This window comes from Hippopotamus amphibius, chromosome 4, assembly GCF_030028045.1.
Source record: "Hippopotamus amphibius kiboko isolate mHipAmp2 chromosome 4, mHipAmp2.hap2, whole genome shotgun sequence".
Taxonomy (NCBI): Eukaryota; Metazoa; Chordata; class Mammalia; order Artiodactyla; family Hippopotamidae; genus Hippopotamus; species Hippopotamus amphibius.
Window position 1 is genome coordinate 134,364,877 of NC_080189.1, and position 26,163 is coordinate 134,391,039.

Sequence of the window (26,163 nt, forward strand, 5' to 3'; positions counted from 1 at the left end):
ACTGGGAATACCACATACTAGTAGAAAAAGGATTTTATTTTTGAAAATAGAAAAATTAACTAAATAATATTTTTAAATACAGTGTACCAATATTTTTATATATTTGGCTTAGAATACCTAGAATAGAGTAACTAAAGCGTCTGCATGCATCTCTTTTAAAAATATGGACATTTTTGGAAATCAGTACCAATCTGTTTTTCCTTTCTAGGTGAATAAGAGTACTTTGAAGAATACAAAATAAAGAGTACTGTCAAATTCTGCAGCTTTATTTTATTCGTTGCCTACATATGTACATACCTAGAAGTCCTCTTAAATGATTTACACCCACAGACTGACGCGGATATCAACAATGGTTTGATTCTAGAACTGATTTTTTCCCACTTGCTTTGTACATTTTATCTGAAGTACATTCCAATCTTCTTTCACCTGTTCCCACGGCTAGTGTCTTAACACAGCACTCCTGGCTTCCAGACTGAAATCATCGTGGAACGTGAGACCCGTGTAAAGGGCCCAGTGAGAAGATCACGAAAAGAGAGACATGGGATAAAAGCACGATGTGCCAGAGTTTCACACCGCTCTTCCAAGCAGTCCAGAGATCATTTTACAGGATAAAACCAGTTCTGAAAGCAAAGCAGCAGGCACTATGCCTGAGTACTAACTGCTCTTTTCCCACTGGTGGCTGTGGAATTTTCTGTACTGCTACTCTTTATGGATTCCAATAAGTTTTTAATTCTTTCACTTGCAGGCTTCTTTTTCTTCTTGGCAACAGACATAGTATTTGCTACGGTAGGTAGCAGCAGGGCTGCCAGCCCCCAGGGCTGAAGACTTGATGGCGAAGGGCGATATTTATCTACCTGATGTAAAATCCAGGCACTTTCTCTGGCCAGATCTACAAATTTTTGCAGCTGGCTTTGACTTACATTTTTGCTAATGTTGAGAGAAGTTTCAAAAGGATTCTGAATGTGAAGCGGAGAAGATTCAGGTTTGTTTTGTTCCCTTCCCTATAGATAATTACAAGGAAGAAAAAGATGTATAAATATATGAAGCGCTCAAATATAAAAACTGGTTTAATAAAATGTCAAAAAACATATAATAGCAGCATTAACTTTACAGAGGAAAGAATTTCTTCCCCAAGGGGCCTGGGTATGTACGCTTGCTATGCGTTAGTGTACACATGTGTGTGTGCTTCTGACTGGTTTTTCCACTGTGGTTTTATGAGTATTCTTCAGAGGAAAATAAGTTAGGTTTATGAGCTACGAACGATGATGTCACTGCTCCGATGAGAGGTATCTGGACTAAGTCAACCAATAAAAGTATCTTTAAAATAACATAACGTTTACCTAACAGAATAGAGCTGGGAAGGGAAAAAAAATGAAAAAGAAAAAAGGCAGAAATAAGATTCAGTTATTTTTGAGACTTGCTAAAAACATACCTATTACAGTGGGAACAGAAGCACACAAAATTAGAAGCCTTAAATTAAATATAGTAATTAATGTTGCACAAGTATGAAATGAGAAAGGGAGAGAAGGAACAAAGGATTATTCATTATTCATTTTAAAATACTAAAAGTTTCCTATATACATTTCTAAAGATCCAATTTAAATAAGGCTCTGCCAGGTAAGATAAAGAACTAAAAAGAAAAGCTGGAGCTATGACTCATCTGAACATCAGTGATCCACAGCCTATATAATCTTTTCCTCTTTCAAATGATATCACATATATAACTTCAACACTACAAAACCAACCATCAGGAGTCGCCAATGTGAGCAGCCCCTGTTAACTCCCTAACTCCAGCAGAGGTCCTACCTGACCGTCACCTCTGAGCCCTAAGGGGTAAGGGTATAGAAAGGGTAAAGCATGTCCTACGTTCCGTGCCCTTTTTCCTCTAGACTGCATTCCAGAGCTCTGTGTGTCAACCCTCTCGCAACCCCACACTTTCTCTTTTTTTTTAAACAAAACGTCCATGAGTAGGATAAGGGTTAGGGAAGAATGAAAAAAAAGAGTTGAAGAAACAACAAAAAAGAAGATTTGAGTATATGTTTTATGAAATCAATCTTAGAAGGGCTGTAACCAAATGCCAAATCACATGCTAAATGGAATAAACCGAGAGAGCCATCTCAAGTATCCCCCACTTGTAAATAAACCTAGCTTAGGGTTTGCTCTGACAGATTTTCTTTATGGAAAATGTCTGTCATTCCAGCCACTCAGATGAACGAAAAATTATAAATGCCCTTGCCTAAGTAAATTAAATCCTAAGGGCTCAAACTGAGGGAATTACTAATATTCTATCTTTGGGACTAGGTATTCCATTTCTTCCACAGAAACCCAAACACAGTTTAAAGAGAACTGTATGTAAAATTATGCTTTCTAAAAAACCTTCAGAATATATTCCACATTTTGAAGGACACAGTATTAACAGTAAGTGACCCAAAGGTACCATGGCAAAGTGACAAAGGCAGATGTCAAAAAGAACTGGCCTTTGCTCCTCCAGACACTGGATGACTGATCTTAGCCAAGTCACGCAGCTCCACTAGGCGTCAATTTTCTTATTACTCTCTATCACCGTACAGCTGACATGCAATGACATTTGTTAGAGTGCTCTGAAAACAAAACTCGTTAAATATTAGTACAGTAGAAGACCATATACTCAATAACCAAATAATAAAACAGTACTTACCTGTCGAATATTTATGGAATTTTTATTGAACGCGAAATTTCCAAAATATTCAAAAAATTCTTTCAGTAGTAATTCTGTAAGAAAATAAAACAAGGAAAATAATAAGAAAGTCTGTTTCAGTCCAAAAATAGCAAAGAAAAGGGAAACACCTACCTAGTGTTTCTGTGTTTCCTGAAGGTTTAATTCTATTCAAGTCACGAACAAATGTACAGTTGTGGCCTTCGATTATACACTTATCTTCTGCATCTTAAATAAACAGAAATGAAAAATATTTCACATTCTACTTCAAAGATATTTCCCACTTCAGAGATCTATAATCACGTAAATTAAAGATACAGATTAATGTGTCCTATTTATTAGTCAGTGCTTTTTATATATAGATGGTTAATAGGATTAAAACTCCATTAAAAAAGATTTGAGAGCAACTATACTACTTTACATGTATTTCAGCAAACCAGAATTGTCTATCAACACTTGACTATTCCTAATCTATCTTCTGAGGTCATCAGTTTTCTAGTTATGAATGAAAATGTAGACAGTTCCCATCTTTCACAAATGTAAATCCTGGCACTATCTTTGATCAATAATATTTAATTTAGATCTCTATTTTCACTCTTATCATCTTTTTGTGTGTTTCTTTTCAACAATTCATCCAAGAGATACACAAACTGTTCTAAGAGGCCTGAAAAACTTCCAGTAATTTCTTAGATGCAGGCCTCTAGAGAGACTGGGATTCAGTACCACACATTTAACAGCACAGTGGACTTAGGCATTCACCTTTCTTAACAGCATTTACATCTTCAGAGGTAATCATTTCCCTAGTTATTGATAAACATACAGCCACCATGAAATCCCTCACCCATTCTAATCTACCTTCCACTGTACAACATGCAGTCAAACTCCCACTCTTAAAAGTCTAATCGACGGCCACCTAAAAAAAGCTTTGGCCTTTCCTAACTTCAAGCTGGCGCTCCAGCCTTTCTGTACCGTGCTCCATCAGCACTTACCCGACTGCACTATGATTGTGTGCGTGCTGTCTATGCCCTCATCCCAGTCTGGAACTACAGAGGCCGGTGTCCAATCTAAGCAGTGAGACCTTCCCTCCCCCCACCACCTAGTCCACAACCACAGAGTCCAGCATCCAGCAGGCATGTAACCAAGATCTGAATGATCGCTGATATTTGACTTTCAATGCTTATCTATAACAGCCAGAGAGAAACTGAGAACCAGATAAACAAGGTTCCTTCAAACTTCTGTCTCCCTTTGTGATTTTGGTTATTTTTTGGTTAAGACCTGTTACTGACTTAAGTATTCAAAAATCATTCCAGATTCTAACATTAATTCTAGATTCTAAACTTAATTCTATTAATTTTAATAGCAAATTTTATACAACTGAAGAACTTACATACAGGTCCACTTAGATCTATTTTTTATGGAACCTGGGCACATATTTTATTATTTCAAATTATCAACAGTTTATATTTTTTGTGACACAGGCCAGTCACATATATTGATGCTCTTTTAGCTGCTATGTCCTTTTTCTTTCCCAGGAATACATTTCCAATAGAAAAATGAGATCCACATTAAAGTAATTCTACATTGAAGTATTTCTAGGAATGTACAGTGATGGAAAACAGACAGTGTTTATGACTGCTGGTCTTCACTAAAAGAGTTTTTAACAGAAAGTAGTAAAACTTAAAGGAAAAAAATTATCCTCTGATTTAAGATAGGGTCAGTTTTGTTTTTTCAAAATCCCCAAGGCATTCAAACCTAAGAGACAACTCAGCTGTTAAGTCTTCCTCTTTTTTCTCTCACCCCTATTTTCCTGCTATTAAACTATCACCCAAATAACAGCTACACAGTCCAATAAAACAGCCGTTAGACACATGCGGCCATTAAAATTAAAAGTTCAGTTCCTCAGTCACACTAACCATATTTCAAGCGCCTAAGAGCCACAGGTAACAAGCGGCTGCCCTAGCATACAACATGATCACAGCAAGTTCTACTGGACAGAGTGCTGCCACAGAGAAACGACTCTCAACCTACTCAGATATACGACACCCTGTTATTCTTTGTTAACTCCTGTGCCAATGACTTTCTTCTTAACTGTACTGTATGAAAAGCTGGCAAACATTCTTAACTAAATACAAACTTTCTCGGCTGTGGAAAAAATAGCCATGTAAGCACCTTAATGAAATCATAACAGAGTCCTTCCCCTTAGGTGAACTTGAAAACTATGTGAAAAAATTAAGATTATGGAATTACTAAATTTGACTTTCTTGCTTCCTTTGGAAATCTTTAGATTCTCAAGGGTTGTACAGTATAGCAGTTACTGTTTTTCAACATGATACCTATGATATATGAAATTCACTGAGTAACGTTCTCACAGACATATCCAGATTGATAAACTCACCCACATTTTTCAGGGAACTAATACTGTACTACCATAACCCGTAATCAGCCACAGAGATCACTACTGGCAAGAGTTGGTATATAGATTACTAGGGGCTGCAGTAGAGATAATCATATCTATGGGTTATGTAATTATTTAGGTTAATCTTTCTGTTCAAAAGAGCCAACATCAACACTGCACCAGTCACATGCATTTCCAACAAACAACCTGAAGTGGACAGGCACCTAAACAAGGGACAGAACAACAGGCGTCAAGTTTATATGAAAGCTGATTAATTTTTCTTTGGTAACGAATCCTTTACAATGTCCTACTTTTATAAGAAGAGTTTACTGGAACTAAACGTCAACAGCTAAAATTAGGTAACTAACTACATTCAGCTTCTATTATAACTATTAACAGCGCCAAGCCTTCCAGTAATGCCAGTGGGTCAGCAGTCATTAAATGAGAGACGCCAATAGGTGATTCCGCTCTACTCACTTAGGAGGCTAACGCTTTAATATTTGGGGGGGCGGGGGGGTGTAATACACTTAGGCAACTGCCATTTTATTTCCTTCTAATCCACCCACCCAGAATGATTTTTGAAAATGCACATCCAAGCAGCAACTGCCTTTCAAGCACTTGGATCTAACTCTGAAGACTCTGAGCGTCATGGCTACATTGCCGCCCACCCCCCCCCCCGCCCCCCGCCCAAGGCAGCTTTAACACCTTGTAGCTTCTCTCAGGTCCACAACAGTTCATACTCCGATGCTGTTCCTCACACATACGCATCTATAACACAGATTACTTATTATTAACCACTCATGCTAACCTACAGACAAGGTCAAGTCCTACTACTCCTCCCACCACGCCTCACGCTCCAGTGACACAACCCCTCTGGGTGGCAGCCTACATGCTGGTTCAGAACACACGTTCTGGGGTAAAGATGGCGAAATAAACTCAGACATCTATCTTCGCTTCTTTCCAAAGCACCGCTGAAATGACAGTAAAATGACACAAAATCTTAAAGGCAGAGAACTGAAGAGACAAGAACAACCAAAATTTTTAAGCTGAAGAACAGATGCACAAGCATCAGTGACTCAGGTTATCTGAAAACACCGGGTCCTAAACGAGCAGCAAACAAAGCCGAGAAGAAACCAGATATCCAGGCAGAGCTCCCAACCGCCCAGGAGCCGAAGCGCCAGGTCCAGCTTGGATGCCTGACGGTTACAGAAGCAGCAAGACCCCCAGGTCTCTTCCTGACAGAAAATGTCAGGTTTATCCTGGACATGGCAGAAGAAAGGGTCTCTAGACTGGAAGATGCAAGACACAGCTGAGGGTGGAAAAACTGTTCTAAATGCAACACATGGCACAATAAATGCTAAAGTTCCAGCATGCTAGTAGCCAGGCCTTTTCTGCCAAGAAAAAAGACTGAAGCAGTCCTTTCTGGGGAACCTGAGGCCCCAGAGGAATGACCCAGAGATAAGGACTCTAAAGTCCCCCAGCGAACATCCCAGCCAAAGGACCCTCAGGTGGCCTATCAAAGCCAACAAGCTCCACCTGGGCTCAGAGACTCAGCCTTTTAATTTCTAACTCAAACATGAGCAGAAATTCAAAGATTACCAGACACCTGAGGAAGGCCTCTAACATGAGACTAAACAAAATAAAATGAAAAAATATTTTTTAAAAAACAGAGGCTAGGTAAAGAAGAATTAATTAATAGAATATTTGATGCTTCTGACTATTCTGAGAAAAGATTTATTTAGATAACTGGTAGCAAGTTTGAGATTCAATTAATGTTAAGTACATGAGAAACTAAGCAAACAGAAAAACAAGAAAATACGTGGTATTAAAAACTATTAACATAAAAGGCCTGTTAACTCCAAAAACATATAAAAAGTTGAGCAGGAAAGGAAATTAATTTCAGTTTACTCCACGGATCAGATATGAATAGCACTTCCACAGTCACAAGCGTGTAAAGAGTGCAGAGCAAAGTTATGCTGCAGCTATAGTCACAATATGAGGGATGGAACAGGTGTGTGGGGGCGGGTGGGCCCCACAGGAGGAAGAGTTATTCCTCTTCTTCCATAAAGGGAAGTCACTGACAGTGCCTAACGCTGGGGGAAAATAATCAAGAAACAGCAATTCAGGGATGTTATTTTGGAAATATGGTTTAAAATACCAAATAGATCAAGTAAAAGGGTTAAAAATGGTTGCCTACAGTGAGAGACTAAAGGAGTAGAAGGCACAGGCGCAGAGGGTAAGTTACTAGTTACAAAGTTTGCAATAACTATGTACATCTCTAGCTTGGATAGAACTGAACTTTAAAAACCACAGTCCTTTTCATCAGACACTATTAAGAGTGAAGGGAACCAGTGTGCACATATTTGAGATACACAGACAAGCATAACATACATAACATGTGACCAAGGACTCACATGCAGAATAAAGAATTCCTGCGAATGAATAAGAAAATGACAGATAATCCAACAGAAAAACAAGCAAAGGCTCAGAAACTTCACAAGTCACAGATACCCAAATAGCTAATAAATATATGAAAAGGTGCTCAACGTCACTAGTCACAGGGGAAGAGAAACTCAAAACTCACCATGATGCCACAACACATGCATTTAGAAGAACCACCACGAGAAAAGATAATCCCAGGTGCTGACAAAGACGAACAGCACTTAGAACTTGTGTATTATGCTTGTGGGAGTTTACACTTGGGAAAACTGTCTGGCAGTGTCTACCAAAGCTCAACATACCCAAAGCCTGAGACTCAGAAACTCCACTCCTCAGATAAACTGGACAGAAGTGAGTACCTGTGTTCAGTTCTCACCAAGAGAAATGTGCCAGAAGGGTCACACCAACACTACCTGTCACAGTCCCAGACTACAAGTTACTCAAATGTTCACCAAAAATAGAAGTTAAAAAAACTTCTGCAATATTCATACTACAGAATACTACAGAGCAATGGAAAAGAACGGCCCACAAACGCACTAATACGATGAATGACTCTCCTAAACACAACGCTGAGAGGGAAGAGCCAGACACAGAAGGTGCGCTCTGTGAGGCCTTTTACCTAAGCGACACGGACAGGTAAGATTACTCTATGCCCTCAGTAGAGGCGGGGGGGTACAGTGACCAGGAAGGAGCACAGATGGTACTTACAGCTGCTTTGTCCAATCTGGATGGTGGATACATGGGTGTGTGCAGTTTGGGAAAGAAAAAAAAATATATGTATATACACACACACATATATATACACACACATTTATGCACTTTGATATGTATTGTATTTCAATTTGAAAAAAAGCATAAGCTCTGAAACGTGCTTGGATTCAAATTCTGGCTCTAGCATGCTCTAACTATGTGAACTTAGGAAATGTAGATGACGCATAAAAGTTTTTAGCCAAATGCCTGGCACTCATTGAATTGTTACTGGGTCACAGAGAGCTAGCAACTAAAGCTCTCTTCTATGCTACCGGGGTCTCCGCATCAAATTTGCTGAAAATGCTACCCAGTCGTTTCTTTCTCAAACCTTTAATTCATCACAGGAGAGAAAATCAAATCCTAAACAAAAGAACTCTAATTAAACAGCTGATTGTAAGAGGAAGATGCTAAATTAAAAGCATTAAGAAGTAAACACAGCAAAGGTAGCAAAGCCAAAAAAAGGTAAAAAACCAAGAAAATAAGAGACACATGAGGGAAGGTAGTAGAGATTGTAAGAAAACACAAAGAAACGAAAATTCAAGAATAACCAAAATATGAAAGTTGCCATCATGCTCACTATAAACAACCTTCAACTTTAAAATGTTCACCAATCATTTGAATCTACGTGCTGAACCCCTCTAAGCAGGAGCAGAAAATGCAGAGATGAACCAAGCAACCTGCCCTAGAAAAGCCTGGCCCAGGTGGGCAAAGAAACGAACGACAACAACCTAACAGTGGTTACAATCCAGGTGTGTTCCAGGTGCCTGGAAGCCAACGGGGCACCGCCTCCTGCGAGGAAGGGTGGAGACAGGAAGACAGGAGAGACCTAACAAGTAATATCTGAGACTGAGTTTGTCTTCTCTGCTCCCTGGCTTGATAGAGATGAGGTTCTCCGGGTAGGAAGAGAAGGCACAGAGGTGTGCAGAAGCTCTGTGGTCCAGTGAAGAGCCTGGAGCACTGCAGCTCCCGATCTGCACACAGGAGCGAAGGTACGAAAAGAGGAGGAAAACAAAGATCACGAAGGACCCCAAACACGAGGCTAAAAAGTTTGGGCTTCAACTTCTGGATTTCAAACAGTGGTTGACAAAGTCCTAGAAGTACTGACAGGTGTTTCAGAAACTGACGCTGTGTTGTACCAACAAACAAGCAGGCACTCAAGCAAACAATCTTACTGTCTTCTTTTTGACACACTAGAAATTGATAGGCTCTACCTGAATATCAACTAAGAGGCACAGTTTAGGCGAAACTGACTAACAAGACTCAAAGTCCCTCAGCTGATTAATCATGGAGTTCCCACAATGGCTCTGATTATTTCACAGTTTAACACTGTTTTCATTCTTAGCCATACACTGTTGAATATACATCAGTATGGGACCACTGGTTAAAAATCATAAAGTATAAAAATCATGGATTCTTAAAAATACATAAGGGAGTAGGAAAAAAATATTTTGATAAATTTTCCTCAAAATCATCTTCACCACATTCTTCATATACATTCACCTATGAAAAATTCTTTTATAGCAAGTTTAAGATTTCACTAGAACTTCAAAAACCAAAGATAAAAAAAGTAGCCACAATTACATCAAATTCGATTTACATTTATTGGCAAGTCAAATCTGTAACGTGCTGTGCAGAGAGAAGCAACTGAAATGGCCCAAAGATTTCTCTGACCATGTTTAAAAACTAACAGGAAAAATTTTAAACAACCAATCTGGTATTTTTAAGCAGAAAATGAACTAGTTTTGTCTGTTTTGATACCATAAGATGTGAATAAGTTTAAACTTGGTTTAAAAAAGATTTAGAATAAAAACTCAACATGTCAATTTAAATTTGTTCACAAATCATATTATTTTTCTAATACAATTAGTAGAAATTAAAAAAGATACTAGGAAATTACTGAAGGATTTCAAGAGAGAATAATACAATTAGATGTGAATTTCTGAAAATTACTGTCAGTTAAGGATAGAGTGGGGGGAAGGAGAGAGGCAGTATGAACCTCCCGGGCAGGGATGCGAAGTGCCTGAGCGTGGCAGGCGGCAGCACTCATCAAGCTTAAGAGAACAATCACAACGTTGGAAGCAGGCAGCCCCTAACATACACCTGCCCCAATTCTTCCTCCTTTTTTCAGTTTCTACTCTTTCTTAGCTTCTGAACTCCAAAGTTCCACATTGTTTCCCCGAAATGGTTTCTAGGAGAGGAGTTTCAAGCACCAGGGCACACAGCAGGGACTGAATAGGAAGTGCTATTTCCAGGCTGCTTATTGGTGAGATCTACCCATGTTTTCTGTTTGTGTGTACCTCACCTCTTTACTAGATTATGAGTTATCTGAGAACATCATCTGTATAACTCACTGTGCCAAAAATAACACCTGACCTGTAGTAAGTAACCAACAGATCCCTGGTGCATGAGCCAAGATGACATGAGCACAGGCACAGACAATGCCCTTTATTCCAGCCTCAAAGGTGAGATGCAGGCCCACCGCTCCACCTTCCTGAATAGGAGGGGCAGAAAATGGAGTGCATATACATTTTGAGTAAATCCTGAATTACCTTCCTTTTAGAATTTATGACTGTAATACTTTAGCATCTCATCCAGCAGTATATTAAAATTTCAATTTACTTAAAATATAAATTAAATAGTATACTAATTTTAAAACAATTTACCTACAATTGCTTATAAACTTCTAACCAAAAAAAGAAAAAACCAGGATCTTAAAACATCATGAAACAGTTTTCAGCATCTCTAAGAGAAATCTGGAATAGCTTCAGACTTGGAAGCCAGCTCTGAAGCTGGGATCCAATCAGAAGCTGCATCTGGGATATTTTTTTCCAAGGTCATTCCAAGCTTGGTCAACCAAGGGAGAGGCTCCAACTGGCTCAGGAGACTGTAAACAATGTTGCCAACTGACACAACAAGACAGAACTCTTGAAAAATTGTCAAGGCCTCAGCTTCACAAATCATCTGCTCTCATGACCCCTGCTGGACATTAAGAAAATTAAAAGCTCTTAAAGTTTAGATTCACAAGGCTTTGAAAATACATGACTCCCAAACACACACACATGGTTTTGATAACACACGGAAACTGTATCCATCCAAACGTCAGAGAGAAAATAGATGCTTCTAGTCTCACCTGCAAGGGTCTTTAGGCAGTCTAGTGTTGGAAGAATAGGGGGTGATCGCCTCTGGAGGAAAAAGATGACCATCATGGTAAGGGAGAAATTTGTAATCCAGGCACCAGGAATACTACTCGTTAAGGAATGTGCTCGAGCCCAGCATCGGATACTGAACACCAAGGCTCTCACTCGCGAGTCCAGAGCACCATATATATAAAGGAGTTCAGTGCTTTCCAAGGCAATCCTTCAAGAGAGAAAAACAACAGGAATTTTCAAACCCCCAAATTATGATCCCAGAGTAGAACAAAACACATACCTGGGGACAGAGCTAAATATCTTACTCTATTTGAACATATTCAGAACAACAAGAACAGATCATGAAAAGCATTATGTATTCGCAATATAAAATTTAATGTGAACGGTTATACTTTCATTACCATTAAAACATTCTTTCAAATGCTGACAACCACAATGCAGTTCTAAAGCTTAAAATTTTTAACTCAAAGTTCTTCAGTATGACTTAATAAGTGAAACACTACCTATGTGATCTTTATTAACTATCAATAAAGACAAAGGCACATCTGTAAATAAGAGGCTTCACACTTCAGTTGCACACCTAGATTATCTAGTCTTTTTTTTTTTTGAGTTATCATTAATTCAAGTGTCTATTTGTTGCACCCATTGCTTTTTTAGTGTTTTTAGGGGACACTTAAGAACCCCTGTAGTAAAATGTCCAGGTATGACTCTAAATTTAGACAAGAGAAGACATAGAATACACAAAGTCAGCACCAAAATCTATTCAGGCTTGTAGGCATTCCGGCCAGATGGTTCTTTAGATTAATTAAAATTAAGCTGCTCATCTCTGGTCATTTGTAGGATTTACACTGGCCACAAGGAGAAAATATGACAATGCTTCCAAGGTAAAGACTTCCTGATAACTGAACTAAAAAAACAATTTCTTCTTGTTATGGATTATATAGGTGAGGCAACCTTTCACTTTCTCATCCAAATCAGAACACTTTAGAATGGAAAAGAGGGGTTATCTAGTCCTTTGACAGGCAAGGAAAATATTCTACTTATTAATAAAGTACAAATGTCTCAAAATTCAGCCCAAATTACTCAAGTTTAATATTTATAAAAACTACAACCCATGAAGATAAAATATCTATTAAGAAATCAATCTTCAGAGCCTATTTTCAATAAGTTTTCTAGTCATAATGTTACAATGCAAAGGATTATAAGAAATATTTTCAAATTAAGCTCCTACTGATCAAGACATGTCCACTAATTTCTCAAAGAACAGAGAGAGGGCATAACATCGTTTCACAGTATCAACTCCAAACTGTCTACTAAGTACCACCATGGGGGCATTTACTTCCTGAGTTTAGAGAGAGGAAATGGCAAATTAGAAATTCATGGTGACTGTCTTATCTATGTAAATGAAGTTAAATTAAGCTGAAAAATACAGTAGTGTGAGATATCTGATATAAAGAAATAATGCAAGAATATAAAAACCTGAGGCATATTAAAACACATTTTTAAAAACTACACCAACAGGACAATGAAAATAACACTATTACAAAGATAAGTGTCATTTTATTCTATTTACATACTATAAAGAAAATTTAGTAATGACAGAAAGTACAGTATATATTTTTACTTGATGGGCTACTTGAGAGAAATTCTTAAGTACTTAGCACTGACTTGCTAGTGAACACTTGAGTTTAATCAAAACTGCTTTAGACTGGAGTCTCTGAATCTATTTTTAGTTCTGATTATTTATCTAACAGATAGTACAGTGAAACCAAATGTATGCAGCGAGCACACTAGAGTGTAAAGAAACAAACTTCCCAGCTGAGAAGTCTTAGCTACTGAGAACCAAAGAAAAGTCATCAGAGTATGAAAGAACTTGCCATTCTCGTCCCATTTTTTCTTTTTTTTTAGCAAACAGGTTGATAATAAAATGAAAACATGCTTAAGAAAAACTATGCAGTTTTATTAGGCTGCTCAGACCACCGTCTGACCTAAGCAAATACTGCATTTGGACACAAAGTTGACAATACCTAGAGGCAATTCAGAGGACAAACTCAAGTCGCTGCTTTATTTTCTAACTATACTGTAAGACTATAACTAGGAACTTCTGAGTTGTTATCATACCTAAACAAGAACAGCGAAATCAGTTATTCTCAGAAGATGTTTGTTAGGTTATGTTTACATTCTAACACAATACCTTAACATTTTATTAAGAACACCAAAAAACCCAAGAGATACATATAATAGAAGAGAAAGTATTTCCTACTTTTCAATTCAAGTGTTCGAATTTTTAAAAAATTATTATTAAAGCATATCAGAGTCGAAAGCCATTTTTTCTGTACAAGAAAAACTATGCTAATACCTTATAACATTCACATTTAAGATAATAAGAGACCATACCTATTGTTAGCAGTCAAATCACACTGAAATCCCGAGGCCTGGTGTGAGAACCTGACAAGGGGACACCGAGCATTGAGTATTTTCTGAATTCCCACACAGCCCGGGCCAAAGTGGTCAAGGCATTCTCCTATCACAGACAGGATCTTCTGAGTTGCAATTCTTTCTGAAGGAACGTTTTTCACTTGAAATTCCACCAGAAAATTTCCTGAGGCCTGAATAATAAAAACATTTGTAAATAGGAGCTTTTTATAAAAAGGAATTCCTTAAATAAACTCTTCTAAAAGGATGCTCTAAGTCATTTCTGGCCAACACACACATCCACACACCCACCCAAAACAAACAAAAATCAATAACCACACAAACACAGACAGAAAAAATTCCTCATGCAATCACAGCCAAAAGCAGATCAAAAATTTTCATTTGTCAAAATGAAAAGACAACCTACAGACTAAGAGAAAATATTTACAATGTGACCGACACGTGTTTGATTTCCAATATATATAAACAGCTCACACAACTCAATAACAAAAAAACAAAAAACCCAATCAAAAAATGGGCAGAAGACCTAAACAGACATTTCTCCAAAGAGGACATACATACAGATGGCCAACAGGCACATGAAAAGATGCTCAACATTGCTAATTATTGGAGAAATGCAAATCAAAACTACAATGAGGTATCACCTCACACCAGTCAGAGTGGCCTTCATTACAATGTCTACAAATAACAAATGCCAGAGAGGGTGTGGAGAAAAGGGAACCCTCTTACACTGTTGGTGAGAATGTAAACTGGTGCAGCTACCATGGGAAATAGCATGGAGGTTCCTTAAAAATCAAAAATAGCTGCCATATGATCCAGCAACCCCACTTCTGGGCATGTATCTGGACAAAACAATAATTCAAAAAGATTCATGCACTCCCATGTTCATATCAGCACTATTTTTAGCAGCCAGGACATGGAAGCAACCTTAGTGTCCCTCAACAGATGAATGGATAAAGAAGGTGTGTGTGTGTGTGTGTGTGTGTGTGTATACATATATACATACATATACACACAACAGAATACTACTCAGCTATAAAAAAAAGAACAAAACAATGCTATTTGTGCTATTTGAAGCAACATGGATGGACCTAGAAATTATCATATTAAGTGAAGTCAGAAAGAGAAAGATAAATATATGATACCACTTATATGTGGAATCTAAAATATGATGCAAATGAACTTATTTACAAAACAGAAACAGACTCAGATATACAAAACAAACTTTTGGTTACCAAAGGGGAAAAGGGGTAGGGGAGGGATAAATTAGGAGTTTATAAAATAAACAACAAGGTCCTACTGTATAGCACAGGGAACTACATTAAATACCCTGTGATAAACCGTAATAGAAAAAAATATGAAAAAGTATATATATATATATAACTGAATCACTTTGCTGTACAACAGAAACTAACAGCATTGTAAATCAACTATGTTTCAATAAAAATATTTTTTAAAGAAATCTTCAGTTGCCTTTTGCTTCTTTACAGTGTAATACTAACTTGAAAAATCACTGGCTTTTTTTTTTTTTTTTGGCTGCACTGGGTCTTTGCTGTGGCGAGTGGTGTGCTGGCTTCTCATCGCAATGCATGGGCTATAGGCACATGGGCTTCAGTAGTTGCAGCATACAAGCCCTAAAGCGCAGGTTCGGTAGTTGCGGTGCATGGGCTTAGTTGCTCCGCGGCATGTGGGATCTTCCCAGACCAGGGATTGAAACCGTGTCCCCTGCATTGGCAGGAGGATTCTTAACCACTGTGCCACCAGGGAAGTCCCTCATTGGCTTTTTATACCATAGTATATATCATAAAGTAATATTGGATGTAGAACCACAGACTCTATAAATTCAGTGAACATACATGTGCGCTTTCCAAATTAGCCTTTCCATTTTAATAAGATCTATAAACCCACAGTAGTTATAACAGGAAATACATAAGAATGGCAGATCAACAGAAGAAAAGAGACAGTATAAACCGATGCAACTATAGGAATTTAATAGCTAACAAAATGAACTCTGCAAATTACTGCAGGAAAATTGCTACTGAAAGAATGAGTCAAGTGGCCATTAAAAAAAGAAACTAGACTAGTCCAAAACCAAAGTAAATTCAACATGAATCAAAGACTTAAATATAAATGATTTTAATAAATAAAGTACCAGAACACAGTTGGGTGAATGTTTTACAATCTCAGAGTGAAGGATTCTCTTAGCGTGACACAAAATTCCGGAACACACAAAAGAATATGAATGAGTAAAAACTAAAACCATCTTAAGGCCAAGCATATTCATTACTAGATAAAAGACAAATGAAGACAATAATGTATGTCACATAAAGGGCTAACTTCCCTAATTTATGAAGGGTTTGTACAAATGGAAGGGAAGAAAGCCCATCCAATTGTAAAAATGGCCCAAAACACTTGAATAAGAAATTAACAGAGGAAATAAAAATGAGTAAGAAACAGTAAAAGATGTTCTTGTTTTCCAGGAACTAAGAATAAATTAGAACAGCGATGAGATTTTTCATTTATCAGTCTGGCAAAGACGGCTGACAGCACCAGCATTGGTGGGTGAGGGGAAACATACATCCTGTCAGTGGGAGTATAAACAGGGATATACTTTTGGGACAACTTCAATATTGAAATAGCAAAACTTAAATATGTAAGATTTTGATTAGCTATTAAAATCCTTGGAAATCATCCCAAAGGAATGCTTAAACAAATGAGCTGATTTACAAAGCTGTTCTCTCACTGCAGCATTATTTGTGTGGTAGATTCCTTTCAAGAGCTCTGTCTAGCTTAATAAAGTCCCCTACCCTCCTTCACCCACCCCTCGTGGAGAACTCATTCCTCCTGAAAGGATCAAGGCCCTGACGATGCATGTGGACTAGGCAAGGCAGGGCAGCTGACGTAAGCACCATAGGGGTGCACCCTCACCCACCCAGCCATCTCCACCAGGAACTGCAGCTGAGGTTCTGGGGCGACCATGTGGCTGAAACAGAACTCAGAAGCTTTGGGGTAGGCACGTTCTATACCAGGAGGATGAAAATGTAAAGAAAATCAAAGTGGGTGGGAAGAAGGGAATGAAGGGGAGAAGTTACTACATAGAGCAAATATGTGGAGAAGAAACAGAACCCTTTATGGATTCTTTTTTTTTTTTTTTTAATTTATTTATTTGTTTTACTGGCTGTGTTGGGTCTTCGCTGCTGTGCGTGGGCTTTCTTTTAGTTGAGGTGAGTGGGGGCTATTCTTCATTGTGGTGCGCGGGCTCCTCATTGCCATGGCTTCTCTTGTTGCGGAGCACGGACTCTAGGCATGTGGGCTTCAGTAGCTGCAGCACATGGGCTCAACAGTTGTGGCTCACGGGCTCTAAAGCACAGGCTCAATAGTTGTGGCACACGGGCTTAGTTGCTCCGCGGCATGTGGGGTCTTCCTGGAGCAGGGATTGAACCCGTGTCCCCTGCATTGGCAGGCAGATTCTTAACCACTGTGCCACCTAGGAAGCCCCCTTTATGGATTCTTGATCGTTCATACATTCTAGTGCTAGTCCTTTTCTAAGACTCACCCACAGTCCTGACCCTGGGTCCTAGGATGCTTCCTCTACTTCTTTTGTTTGCTTGTTTAAGCTGTTTTGGGTTGGTTTCTGTTATGCACAAGCAAAGAATACTACCTAATATAGCTGGCAATAAAGCGGGGGGAAAAGATATCATTCCCTAACTGTCTAACAAATAAGCTTACAAAATTAAGTAAATTATGGTACATTCATTCAACAGAACATTCTGTAGCCACTGAAAAGGATGCAGTAGACTGAATTGCTAAGACACTATTAAGTGGGAAAAAAAAAGTTAAAATCTGCATAGATTATAATCTCTTGCTAACTGCCCTCGACTCAGGCTGAAGAATAAAACAAGCCCAGAGAATCAGAAACCAAGGCGGAGTGCCAAGACACACAGAGCACCAAGAGGTGAGAGGTTCACGACTGCGTACAGTAGTCAGAGAAGCTGCTTTAGGCAGGATGAATGTAAAAGTGCTTCTGTTTTTCCTATTTCAGTTTTAAAATGTTTCTATTAGCAAAGCTATTATAATCTTAAAAAAGCACATATTTCAGAGTATATGTTTATAACAACACTGCATAAGATAAACCTATGCACAAAATGATGTTAAATTCTTTAGTGAGATTGGAGCACTGGCTTTTAAAATATCTTTATCTAAATAGCTTTCTATTTCAGAAATCTAAGATCCAACTAAGTTTCCAACTCCTTCTGCTTCCAACAGAAAAAAAATGTTTCTTACTGTCTATCAGTCCTCTCAAAAACACTCCAGTAGTTGGTGCTATAGCACTTTCCCAATTTTATGGCTAGGAAAATGGAGGAACAGAGAAGGCAAATAACTTACCCAGGGTCACACAGCTAGTAAGTAAAGGAATTACTATTCTCCAGTTTGGCTCCCAAGCCCAAGCTTTCACCATTACAACACATTACTATGCACTTTAATTATTCAGCAAGGTCTTTAATATAAAAATAGCCTCACATAACTTAAGTGTCCCTGCCAGGAATTTAATACAAATTAAGACTGATCTGTTTCACTTTACTGTGTTTCCTACTCCTTGGCCAGTTTCAACTCTCAGTAACTACATACTGAGAAATAAAGTATGGCGGGCCCTGTGCCGGTCCTGTGTGGGATGAGAAGATGAACAGACACAGTTCCTGCTCTGCCCACGCTTACGATACAATGAGAGACACAGACCGACCACTAACTAAACGCAACATAGAAGGAATCTGGAGACAGAAATATGAGCAGGACACTACAAAAAAGGGAGTGATTACTTCTGACTGGAGGAGAGAAACAAAATCAATCATGGTTTTAAGAAGGTGGAGTCAGAACTAGGCCCTGAAAGCTGTTAGGAATGGCAGTGAGGAACAGAAGGACAGAACAACTGTTTAGTCGTTATTCATATTCTAAAACTGCCTCATAATTAGGTAATTAAATGATGTGACTGGAAAACTGGGTGTAAAGATATAGAATGAGAAATGATTACCAATAAAATGAATTATGAGACAGATCACTTCAATTCTGTTAAAAAGAACTGTTCCAAGCTTGTGGATGATCCAATCTGTTTTAAGATAACTCCAGCAGAGACTGAGGGCTGGCAGACCAAGGCATGACATGAGGAACAGGTGGAAAGCAGGATGTTGTTACAATCATCTAAGCGAGAATTTATAAGGGACCGTGTGACTATAACTGAGGATGTAAATGAAGAGGTAGACTGGAAGGATTAGCTTCGATATCTTTGCTTAGATGACAGCAAATGTCAGGAAAGCTAAAATGCCACTAGTTAACATGTGACACATAACTAAGAACTTTTATAAAAACTTATAAAGAATATTTATAAGGAGATGAAGATAAAGTTTTATTTTCAACGTGTTAAGTTTGAAGTTTCAACTGGACAGCTACACAGAAATGATTACTACTTTGAAATAAGTAAGAAAGAACAGAGTCATAAAAACCTAAGATTTTACAAAAACACAGAAGCCTTTTCAAATCAAAGCTGTAATGAAATTAAAGCACCTCTTACACTGTCTGGGATGATGGCAGACACACTGATTAACTTCACTCTGTCAGACACGCACATTAATAAGAACATAGGCTCTTGATCCTAGAGGTCTTGAGTCCCCCATCTCATCTTTCTCTTAAATCTGTGTCTGTGTTTTCTTTAAGCTTGTGGCACCCATCACTCACCTCGAGTCGCCGAGCTGGTCTCGGTAGTACAGTAGGAATATAAAGTGTGATTTTTCTGATTTCCAATTAACAGGAATGAATTTGCTATTGCTAAGGTTTTAAAGTATAGCTAAATATAGTAAATGTTCCATATGAATTGATTTCTCAGAATTTGTCAGAGTTGAATAGTCACAGCCTGGATGATAAATGACTAAAGAACTTTTTAAAAGGACAAAGATAAAAGAAGAACTTAAAAGTGTTAACAAAAAAAACCATTTTTAACATTTACCTGGCCTATATTTGTTAGTAGACGAAGGAGAAGACCTAAATATATCAAGTAAATGCTGATGTCATCTGTGATACCATGACTACATTTAGATGTCATGTCTCCCTGGACTCTTCTTGGCTATGACATTTCCATCAGACGTTTGCAGGAGCCATGAGGAGCTCTGGGTTCACAGCAAAATTGAGAGGAAGATACAGAGATTTTCCATATACCCCCTGCACTCGTGAGCACATAGCCTCTTCCATTATCAATGTCAGTGTCCCTACCAGATGAAACCCTAGAAGTGGAAAGTGAGCTGAAGTGCACTTTAGAGCCTCAGAGCTTCCTCCACAGGGATCCTAATTCTCCATCCAGGGATTGAACCTGTGTCCCCTGAAGTGGAATCACAGAGTCTTAACCACTGGACCACCAGGGAAGTCCCAATTCTACTTTAAAAACAAATGAGCTGGGTGGAAAAAGATGGCGGCGAAGTAGAGACGTGGAGTGCATCCCTCTCCACAGATGCATTGGGAATGCACAGAAGGACGTAGTAATTCCCACAGAGAACCAGCTGAACACCAGCAGACGGCCTCGGACACCAGAAAGGACTGCGGGGAGCCCGACATAGCCGACCTTAATATTCGTTTAATCCAATACTTGGACATTAGTCTGAGGCTTGGACAGTCTTCTATAAACACCTCTATCGCCAGGACAAGCAACCCCAAAAGTTTGGACAACCATGAGGAAACAAAGAAACGCCATGCAGGCAAAGGAGCAGGAAAAAAACCCACAAGACCAAATAAATGAGGAGGAAATAGGAAAAATGCCTGAAAAAGAATTTAGAGTAATGGTAGTAAAAATGATACAAAATCTCGATAACAAAATAGAGAAAGTACAAGAAACAGTTCATAAGAACTCAGAAAAACAAACAGCAATGGATAACAAAATAACTGAAATTAAAAATACTCTAGATGCTATAACCAGCAGAATGACTGAGGCAGAAGAACGAATAAGTGAGTTGGAAGATAGAATGGGAGAAATAAACACCACAGAGCAGGAAAAAGAACAAAGAATAAAAAGATTAGAAGACAGTCTCAGAGACCTCAGTGATAACATTAAGCGTACCAACATTCAAATTATAAGCATCCCAGAAGAAGAAGAAAAAAAGAAAGGGTCTGAGAAAATATTTGAAGAGGTTATAGTGGAAAACTTCTCCAACATGGGAAAGGAAATAATTAACCAAGTCCAAGAAGCACAGAGAGTCCCATACAGAATAAACCCAAGGAGAAATACACCAAGACACATATTAATCAAACTAACGACAATTAAACACAAAGAAAAAATATTAAAAGCAGCAAGAGAAAAGCAACAAATAACATATAAGGGAAAACCCATAAGGATAACAGCTGACCTTTCTACAGAAACTCTGCAGGCCAGAAGGGAATGGCAGGATATACTGAAAGTCCTGAAAGAGAGAAACCTACAGCCAAGAATACTCTACCCAGCAAGAATCTCATTCAGATTTGAGGGAGAAATCAAAAGCTTTCCAGACAAGCAAAAGTTAAGAGAATTCAGCACCACCAAACCAGCCTTACAACAAGTGCTAAAGGAACTTCTCTAAGTAGGAAACACAAGAAAAGGAAAACACCTACAAATACAAACCCAAAACAATTAAGAAAATGGTAATTGGAACACACATGTCAATAATCACTGTAAATATAAATGGATTAAATGCTCCAACCAAAAGACACAGACTGGCTTAATGGATACAAAAACAAGACCCTTCTATATGCTGCCTACAAGAAACCCACTTCAAACCAAGGGATACATATAGACTGAAAGTAAAGGGATGGAAAAAGATATTCCATGCAAATGGAAGTCAAAAGAAAGCTGGAGTAGCAATATTCATATCAGACAAATTAGACTTGAAAATAAAGACTATTAAAAGAGACAAGGAAGGACACTACATAATGATCAAGGGATCCATTCAAGAAGAATATATCACAATGGTAAATATCTATGCCCCCAATATAGGAGCACCTCAATACATAAGGCAAATGCTAACAGCTATAAAAGGGGACATCGACAGGAACACAATAATAGTGGGAGACTTGAACACCCCACTTACATCAATGGACAGATCATCCAAACAGAAAATAAAGAAAGACACACAAGCCTTAAATGACACATTAGACCATCTCGACTTAATTGATATTTATAGGACATTCCATCCAAAAACGACAGACTACACTTTCTTCTCAAGTGCACACGGAACATTTTCCAGGATAGATCACATCTTGGGTCACAAATCAAACCTCAGCAAATTCAAGAAAATTGAAATCATATCAAGCATCTTCTCAGACCACAACACCATGAGACTAGATATCAATTACAGGAAAAAAACTGCAAAAAATACAAACACATGGAGGCTAAACAATTCACTCTTAAACAACCAAGGAATCACTAAAGAAATCAAAGAGGAAATCAAAAAATATCTAGAAACAAATGACAACGAAAACACAACAACCCAAAACCTATGGGACGCAGCAAAAGCAGTTCTAAGAGGGAAGTTTATAGCAATACAGTCCTACCTTAAGAAACAAGAAAATGATCGAATAAACAACCTAACCTTACACCTCAAACAACTAGAGAAAGAAGAACAAAGAAACCCCAAAGTGAGCAGAAGGAAAGAAATCATAAAGATCAGAGCAGAAATAAATGAAAAAGAAAGGAAAGAAACCATAAGAAAAATAAGTAAAACTAAAAGCTGGTTCTTTGAGAAGATTAACAAAATTGATAAACCATTAGCCAGACTCATCAAGAAAAAAAGGGAGAAGATGCAAATCAACAGAATTAGAAATGAAAAAGGAGAAGTCACAACGGACACCTCAGAAATACAAAACATCATGAGAGACTACTACAAGCAACTATACGCCAATAAATCGGATAACCTGGAAGAAATGGATACATTCTTAGAAAAAATTAGAAAAATACAATCTTCCAAGACTGAACCAGGAAGAAAGAGAAACCATGAACAGACCCATCACAAATACGGAAATTGAGGCAGTGATTAAAAATCTCCCAACACACAAAAGCCCAGGACCAGATGGGTTCACGGGCGAATTCTATCAAACATTTCGAGAAGAGTTAACACCTATCCTTCTCAAACTCTTCCAAAATATTGCAGAAGGCGGAGCACTCCCAAACTCATTCTACAAGGCTACCATCACCCTGATACCAAAACCAGGCAAAGATGTCACAAAAAAAGAAAACTACAGACCAATATCACTGATGAATATAGAGGCAAAAATCCTCAACAAAATACTAGCTAACAGACTCCAACAGCACATTAAAAAAATCATACACCATGATCAAGTGGGGTTTAGCCCTGGGATGCAAGGATTCTTCAATATACGCAAATCAATCAATGTGATACATCATATCAACAAATTGAAGGATAAAAACCATATGATCATTTCAATAGATGCAGAAAAAGCTTTTGACAAAGTTCAACATCCATTTATGATAAAAGCTCTCCAGAAAATGGGCATAGAAGGAAATTACCTCAACATCATAAAAGCCATATATGAAAAACCAAAAGCCAACATCGTTCTCAATGGGGAAAAACTGGAAGAATTCCCTCTAAGAACAGGAACAAGACAAGGGTGTCCACTCTCACCATTATTATTCAACATAGTTTTGGAAGTTTTAGCCACAGCAATCAGAGAAGAAAAAGAAATAAAAGGAATACAAATTGGAAAAGAAGCAGTAAAATTGTCACTCTTTGCAGATGACATGATACTATACATAGAAAACCCTAAAGACTCTACCAGAAAACTGCTAGCACTCATTGATGAGTTTAGTAAAGTAGCAGGATACAAAATGAATGCACAGAAATCTCTTGCATTCCTATACACTAACAACAGAAGAGCAGAAAGAGAAATTAAGGAAACTCTCCCATTCACCATTGCAACCAAAAGAATAAAATACCTAGGAATAAACCTGCCTAAGGAGGCAAAAGATCTGTATGCAGAAAACTTTAAGACATTGATGAAAGAAAGCAAAGACGACACACACAGATGGAGGGACATACCATGTTCCTGGATTGGAAGAATCAACATCGTGAAAATGTCTGTACTACCCAAAGCAATTTACAGATTCAATGCAATCCCGATCAAATTACCAATGGCATTTTTCACAGAACTAGAGCAAGAAATCTTACGATTTGTATGGAAATGCAAAAGACCCCGAATAGCCAAAGAAATCTTGAGAAGGAAAAATGGAGTAGGTGGAATCAGGCTTCCTGACTTCAAACTATACTACAAGGCCATAGTGATCAAGACAGTATGGTACTGGCACAAAAATAGAAAGGAAGATCAATGGAATAGAATAGAGAACTCAGAAGTAAGCCCAAACACATATGGGCACCTTATCTTTGACAAAGGAGGCACGAGTATACAATGGAAAAAAGACAGCCTCTTCAATAAGTGGTGCTGGGACAATTGGACAGCAACATGTCAAAGAATGAAATTAGAACACTTCCTAACACCATACACAAAAATAAACTCCAAATGGATTAAAGACCTACATGTAAGGCCAGACACTATCAAACTCCTAGAGGAAAACATAGGCAGAACACTCTATGACATCCATCAAAGCAACATCCTTTTTGACCCACCTCCTAGAATATTGGAAATAAAATCAAGAATAAACAAATGGGACCTCATGAAACTTAAAAGCTTTTGCACAGTGAAAGAAACCATAAACAAGACTAAAAGGCAACCCTCAGAATGGGAGAAAATAATTGCCTATGAAACAACGGACAAAGGATTAACCTCCAAAATATACAAGCAGCTCATGCAGCTTCATACCAAAAAAGCAAATAACCCAATCCACAAATGGGCAGAAGACCTAAACAGACATTTCTCCAAAGAAGACATACAGATGGCCAACACACACATAAAAAGATGCTCAACATCACTCATCATCAGAGAAATGCAAGTCAAAGCCACCATGAGGTATCACCTCACACCAGTCAGAATGGCCATCATCACAAAATCTGGAAACAACAAATGTTGGAGAGGGTGTGGAGAAAAGGGAACTCTCCTGCACTGTTGGTGGGAATGTAAGTTGGTACAGCCACTATGGGAAACAATTTGGAGGTTCCTTAAAAAACTACAAATAGAACCTACCATATGATCCAGTAATCCCACTACTGGGCATATACCCAAAGAAAACCATAATCCCAAAAGAAACTTGTACCATCATGTTTACTGCAGCACTATTTACAATAGCCAGGACATGGAAGCAACCTAAACGCCCATCAACAAATGAATGGATACAGAAGATGTGGCATATATATACAATGGAATATTACTCAGCTATAAAAAGGGATGAGATGGAGCTATATGTAATGAGGTGGATAGAACTACAATCTGTCATACAGAGTGAAGTAAGTCAGAAAGAGAAGGACAAATATTGTATGCTAACTCACATATACGGAATCTAAAAAGGGTACTGATGAACTCAGTGACAAGAACAAGGATGTAGATACAGAGAATGGACTGGAGAACTCGAGGTATGGGAGGGGGCGGGGGGTGAAGGGGAAACTGAGACGAAGCGAGAGAGTAGCACAGACATATATATACTACCAACTGTAAAATAGTCAGTGGGAAGTTGTTGTATAACAAAGGGAGTCCAACTCGAGGATGGAAGATGCCTTAGAGGACTGGGGCGGGGAGGGTGGGGGAGACTCGAGGGGGGAGAGTCAAGGAAGGGAGGGAATATGGGGATATGTGTATAAAAACAGATGATTGAACCTGGTGTACCCCCCCCCCCAAAAAAATAAATAAATAAATAAAATAAGAACATAAACGGGACATACAATTTCTATGCTAAAGAGGACAGAAAGGAAGGGAGGAAAGGACAGAATCAAGAAAGACTCCAACAGGAGGAGAAAAGGAAAGGAATGAAAGCAAAGAAAAAGCATAGAAAATAGGAAATAAAAAATAAGACAGTAGAAATAAATCCAAAAATTACCAGTAATAATAAAGAAAAAAGACTCACAGATTGGAATAAAAGCATAAAATTCAGTGATCTGCTATTTATACCCAAAATATAACAACATATGTGAAGGCTGGAAATATTGATGTAGGAGAAGGTCTGTGAGACCAGTAACAAGCAGCCATCTTAACAAACAAAAAAGAATTTAAAGAGAAGGCATTTACAGAGATGATGGACATAATTTAACGATAAATGAACGACCCAATAAAAAGGTATAATAATCATATACCTATGTGTAGCTAACAGTCTTTGAATAAAGCAA

The 26,163-nt window shown here is 38.2% G+C and overlaps 1 protein-coding gene across 5 annotated transcripts in view; it reads right to left on the reverse strand.

Annotated features, from left to right (window-relative positions):
• MTPAP (mitochondrial poly(A) polymerase) overlaps positions 1 to 26,163 on the reverse strand; it is a 67,486-nt gene that overhangs the window by 32,975 nt on the left and 8,348 nt on the right. For 3 of the 5 annotated variants that reach the window (XR_009053200.1, XM_057731829.1, XM_057731828.1), the window contains exons 5-9: positions 13,826 to 14,037; positions 11,410 to 11,636; positions 2,831 to 2,923; positions 2,678 to 2,751; positions 921 to 1,001 (exon numbers count right to left, since the gene is read on the reverse strand). Coding sequence is in view for 3 of the 5 variants with exons in the window: in XM_057731829.1 (XP_057587812.1) it covers positions 921 to 1,001; positions 2,678 to 2,751; positions 2,831 to 2,923; positions 11,410 to 11,636; positions 13,826 to 14,037 (687 nt within the window). In the remaining 2 variants the exon portion in view is untranslated. Of the gene's footprint in view, positions 1 to 250; positions 1,002 to 2,477; positions 2,571 to 2,677; positions 2,752 to 2,830; positions 2,924 to 11,409; positions 11,637 to 13,825; positions 14,038 to 26,163 lie in introns of those variants that run through there. The other 2 variants (XR_009053201.1, XM_057731827.1) reach the window with 2 other exon arrangements.